The sequence below is a fragment of the Cornus florida genome, unplaced genomic scaffold (assembly GCF_030987335.1).
Source record: "Cornus florida cultivar Cherokee Brave unplaced genomic scaffold, ASM3098733v1 CherokeeBrave_3.0.0_Hap2_Chr09, whole genome shotgun sequence".
NCBI classification, from domain to species: Eukaryota; Viridiplantae; Streptophyta; class Magnoliopsida; order Cornales; family Cornaceae; genus Cornus; species Cornus florida.
The window spans coordinates 61,279,372-61,285,264 of NW_026775579.1; the positions used below are offsets into that span (position 1 = coordinate 61,279,372).

The following is a 5,893-nucleotide window of genomic DNA, read 5'->3' on the forward strand; positions in this document are numbered from 1 at the left end:
TTTTCTTTTTCTTCCTCCCAATTAAGCTTGGATCTACACCTTTCCATCTAGATTTGTTCGGAGCAAAGTCCGATTTTAAGCACCTTGGATTTTTGAGATTTGGGCTGAATTTGGGGGTTTTCTTGGTTTTGCTCTTCTCTTGAGGTAGGGGTTCTCCTAATGTTTCGAACTTTATCTTTTATTGAGCAATTCTACCTTTTTTTTCCTTAAATTTTGAGATTTAAAAACTAAAATGAAATTGTTATTATGTGAATGTTAATGGTGTGTTTAAGTGCCTAAAAGCATGCTTATATGATTAATTGTGTCATTTTACGTTGAAGTTAAGTGCTAGCATGATTATGTGGTACTCAGTTATATAAAAAACATGCTTATGATTGAATATTGAAAAGATACCATGATCACAACTTTTATATTATGAATGCCATGTTAATGTTGTCATTATTATACAAATGGAATTGAGGTTATATTGATATGAGATGGTGCATTTGCATTGCATGGTGGGAAAAGGGGAATGATAAAAGGGAATTTGAAATAATTTTTTTTTTTATGAAATTGAACCGAATTTTGTGAGTTCGGTGCTAACTTGACCTAAAGGGAGCGCGGCCTGGTGTAGGGCGTGAAAAAGTTGATACTAGGCCCCAAATGGTTGCCGAATTTGAAATCAGGTATAACTATCAATCTCGTCTCGGTAAAGTCGGTTAACGATTTTCAAAATGTTGGTTTGGGGTCGGTAGAGACCAAATTAAGGCCAGTAGAGGCTGGGTTGGGGTCAGTTGAGACCAAGAGTGGGATATGTGGGCATTGTATTGCATCTTGTGTATACTTGTGTTCAAAAAATGCCTAAAAGTTATTGTTGAGATTGATTTGTGAATTAAATGTTATGAAATCCCCAAGCATGATCTCGGTCTTCCTTTATCTCGATTGTGTGACGTGTAACTCACGAGAGTCCAAAGTTGACGCCTTAGGCAACTTTTACTGAGCCTCCGCGCTCACCTCTTCATTATTATTTTCAGGTCATGGGAAGAAAGTGGTTAACGATGCTCATTCACAAGTTAGAATGGATTAGTAGACTGTTTTGATATCTTTTGTAGCTACGATCTCATTTTTTTGTGTAGCCTTGACCTAGACATGTATAAGCCTTGTATATTTTGCGGATTTGTAATTTCAATTATGTTTATTGGACATGTATAAATGTATTATCAGAGATGTATGCTATAGATGGAAATTCATTTTGTTTTAAGGTTGTACATGTAAGGCTTAAGGCCATCTTTTGATGCATTGAACTCATTTTCGGTTTAACTAAATGTATGAATGTTTAATTATGTTTTATACCGTCAAATGTATGTTTTCGGGACATGCAGGTTTAGACTGTATTTGAGGTCTTAAATGGACCAAAGGAGTGTCAGGACTTCAAACCAGCATGTATAGGCTAAACAGGCCTTAGCAGGGCAAACCGGTTGACGTCTAGGGATTTCACGTTGACCGGTATCTTCCAGTGAGGTTTTTGGCTTGGGAATGCTAAACTAGTCAACGTGAAGTTGGTACGCGTTGACCGGTTTAGCCAAACTAGTCGACGTGTACCTCTTCACGTCGACCGATTTCAAGTCCTCATTTGTTTGGCTTTTTTCTTCTACTGTGGCCAATTTCAACCTACTTGATGATGCTATGGGACACTATCAGACTTGAAATGAGGTACAAATCATGTCTTGATATTTGAAATGACGGTAATGACCTTAGATGACCTCGGGTTCGGGTAAGGACCTAGTTAGCGATTCAGACCCTCGGGTTTGGGTCGTTACAAGAAATTTTTAAAACTATATTCTTTTAATTTTTCATTAATGTATTGCATAACAAATGAGGTATTTTTTATTTTATTAATTTATTAAATTTTCATTAATATATTATATATTGTATGAAAGAAAAAAAAAACTTTAAGGTCAAAAAGTGTCAACTAAGTTTAATAAGGTTTATTATAATTGTTAAGTTTTGATAATAAGTTAATCATTTTAGAAAATAGTAGTTATAAATTTATTTATTTTTTCTACTTTTATGATAAATTGATACTAATAATAAAATTAAGGTAAAAGGTTAATTAATTTTTAGATAAGCGAAAAGATATAAAATAATTTAATAAGAAATGATAAATTTAATGAGAAAGAGTAAAATAGTCTTTTGTGATGAATTTGTCTTTAATTGTAACAAATCAATAGTTCAGAGAGACAATTTGAAATTCAGGGGAGTTATATGCAAATAGGCAATAGTTTAGGATTTGTTTTTACACTACTTTACCCTATAATATATAATATGTTGTAAATACATCATTACCTTATCTATAATATGAACTAATTACATAGCCGAAATGTTTTTAGCATTATTTTTCCTTTTCCCTCCCTTACTCTATTCTTTCTTATTTTATATAAAAAAAGTGATAGATCTTCCGACCTCAGTTGCCGACTACTACTCCGAATATAATGTGATTCGGAATGAGTTGAAGATAAATAGATATTTACGGGAAATTTTTTAAGAGTTTTAACGGGATCCAACTACGTTGTATTCGAAGGAAGAGTCGGCAATTAAGGTTGAAAGACCTAAAATATATTTTATTTTAAAGTCAAGTACTTAATTCTCTTCATTTTTTTTTTTTTTTTTGCTCTCTCTCTCTCTCTCTCAATGGTGATCTCTTTTGACATTGATTTTTTTTAACACAAAATTACACTGTACTTATTGAGCCGAATATATGACCATTAATAAACTGGACACGCTCAAATAATCAGTCGGATTATCGAACTAAATGGATTATAAAATAGTATTATTAGGTTTGCAATTATGAAGTTTGATATAAACTAAATTCAATTTTTTTACATCATTCAATGATACACTAGGCCAAAAAACTCATGTACACATGACACGTCTACTTTGCGTTAAAGAAAGTTAAATTTTCACCGTTTGAAATTATTACCCTTAAGTTTATGATGGTCAACGAATTTTGAAACATCTACTTTGCCTTTTGAATACTTTTTTTTAATTATTATTTAATCAAAAATTTTTTTTTTTTACCAATTGAAAATAAGTCAAAAAAAATTGAACACGGACACACTCTGGTGAGCTAGGCCCCATTTAGTCAAATCAAAATAAAGAAATGTATCAACGCTTCCGTAACCTAATCTTTCACATTTCTCATTGGTGCAACATGATGATAATATATATTACACGAAAAGCACTCGAAGGAATTGGAGTCTCTTCAGCATTGAGTAGGTTATCAATTCTTGGCCTTGTCATTCCTTTAAGAGGCCCCCTATTGGCTGTTGACAATTATTCATTTTTAAAAATATGTAGGCCAAGGCTTTGTTAGTTGGTGGGTTTATGAGTCTTCAAGTGAAAGATAAATATAAAATAAAATAACAACATCTACACTAATTAATTAGAAAACTTGGACATGCACACAAAATTATAAAAAATTTCCCATATATATATATATATATGTATATATAGCTTTTGTTACAACACTCTTGGACTTCATGAGATGAATTCAGTCATTTTTACTTTAATTTCTTGCATGCGAATGAAAATTTCAATCATTCGAGAGAGTTCGAAGTGACTAATGATTGAATTAATTCTTCGTTAAAATAATAATAATAATAATAATAATAATAATAATAATTTTCTTTATATCTGAGTGAAAAAGAATGGATTTTATGGCACAAGCCCGAAAACCAATTCCTCGAAAAATTGCAGAATAATTCACTATTTCAATGGTATATATACACTGAACATGACCTGGGTGCTAATTTGGACCCCAAAAAAAAAAAATTTACTTGAGAGCTTCAGATTTTCTTCACTACGATTTCTTCCAAGTGTTGGGGTTCACGTGGGCTAGGCAATGCTACAAACTTGGGTACATGATCTCCAGGCATCAATACCGTGAAGCTCTCGTCATGATTCTTCTCTGGCTTCTAAAAAAAATAATAATAATAAACATAAGAGATATATATATATATAAAAGATATAATTAATCATAGTAATTAATACTATATATTAAGCTAGCTTCAACAATATATATGTATATGAATATTGTAAAAAAAATAAGGAAGGAACACTTTTTATCTGTTGGCAGTTAAAAAGTACAAGTAAGACATAATATTCTCCTCCAAAGAGATAATTAATAGGAAGAACAAAATATGAGCAAGAAAAACAAAAAAATAGAACATATACCATGCTAATAACTAAATATTCTAAAAATAAAATAATTAAACTAACCATGGTTGTTTTTGGAGATGAATATTGAGCGGTTTCGGATTCGGTTTCGTTTGTTTCATCAGCAGGAAGTTGCAAGAGAGATCTAAGCTTGTCCCAATAGAAGCAGCAGGAGAAGAAGCCACTCATGCAGACCAATACGAGCAATAGAAGAGCTAGACCTAGAGGGAACCCTAAGGATGGCCGAGATGATCCATCTTCATCCCCCATAAGAAACCCTTTTTTCTCTGATCAGTGAGGTATGAAGATGACTTTTTGAAGTGGTGGTGTGAGTGCTTTTTATTATATATATATATATGTGTGTGTGTGTGTATATGTCTGTATATACATATCTATTGATGATCAAAGATTCTAATTTGACAATTTAGACAGTGAGTATGATGAGCTGGTCACTTGACCAGTACATCCTGCCGTACACCTTTGTTTGGGGTGTGTGGATCCCACTTTCATGGTGCATGATGCTCTCATGGCAATATTTGATGGAATGTATTTACATTTTACTGTGCTAAAGATGGGGGACATGGCTGGCTAGCTATTTTCTAGGGAGACATACCCATTCAGAATATTAGGATGCGTCACAATAATATTGTCACATCAATACCGAAAAGATTATGACCCATTGAGTGATTATTACGTTCTTGCGTAGTTGATTACTACACGAAATTTATACGAAATTGTGGGTAAGTAATTTAAACTGATCATGTGACGCGTTGACATAAAAAGCGTGCACTCAAAAATATTGAGAGTTAGTAGTTGCAATGTGGAGGCTGCCCATTCTTGGCTTGTCAATTTTTTGTGGCTCACTTGAGAGGCCTTGTTGACATTCATTTTTAACCATGCACATAGATTACCAAGTGTGCCCAAAATTAGAAGTTCTTGTAATAGTGGACTGGTGAGGATGTTTATTTGGTGGATTCATAGTATATATACAAGTGCAATATGAATTTTTGTGAATCAATATTGTGCTTGTTTGGAGATCATGAAAATCTTGAATTCCTAGTTCCTAATCTGCAAAATAGGCATTGCATTAAAAAGTAGATCAATTGAGAGAACATGACTTGGGAGCCATAGCAAGATGTAAATATATACTCTTAAATTCAATTAGGGCCGGTCATATATAGTATTTTATTACAAACTTTTTTCTCTCTTTTTTTTTTTATTATTTTTAAATTCCTTTTTTCTGGTTGAGAATTGAACATTGCCATTGCTAATTAATTAATGCTAATGATGATAATTAGTAAGTATTTTAATGCTTCTTTAATTAGGTGCTTTGTACACCTTTTCTCAGTTGTAAGAGACAGTACTGCTCACTTTTTATATAATAAGTTTCTTTTTAGAGTCTGGTCAATGACTTATCATTTAAACCACTTGAAATAAGCTTTAGGATTAGTTGAAATTCTCTGCTAATTAGATTTTGTTCTTGCTAGTTAACAACTGGCTATGTTCCTTTTCTTGAAATGTGTTATACTTAACTAGCTAGACCAGATTAGTCTAGTCTAGTGTACTACGAGAGTCATATTATTGGAAGTCTAAAGAGGGTTAGACACGTTAGATCGTTAATTAACTTAAATTAATCTGGTGTACGAGACTCCTACCATTGAAAATCCGGAGAGGGTAACATACCCTCACATAAGACACA

General features: G+C 32.5%; 1 protein-coding gene across 1 annotated transcript; it reads right to left on the reverse strand.

Annotated features, from left to right (window-relative positions):
* Nucleotides 1–3,678: 3,678 nt before the first annotated feature.
* Nucleotides 3,679–4,514, reverse strand: LOC132273309 (uncharacterized protein At5g65660-like). Its single transcript, XM_059774293.1, has 2 exons — nucleotides 4,258–4,514; nucleotides 3,679–3,953 (listed from the first exon to the last, which is right to left on the reverse strand). The coding sequence occupies exons 1-2, from the start codon at nucleotides 4,462–4,464 to the stop codon at nucleotides 3,825–3,827; spliced, it is 336 nt and encodes a 111-aa protein (XP_059630276.1). The 5' UTR covers nucleotides 4,465–4,514; the 3' UTR covers nucleotides 3,679–3,824.
* Nucleotides 4,515–5,893: the final 1,379 nt, after the last annotated feature.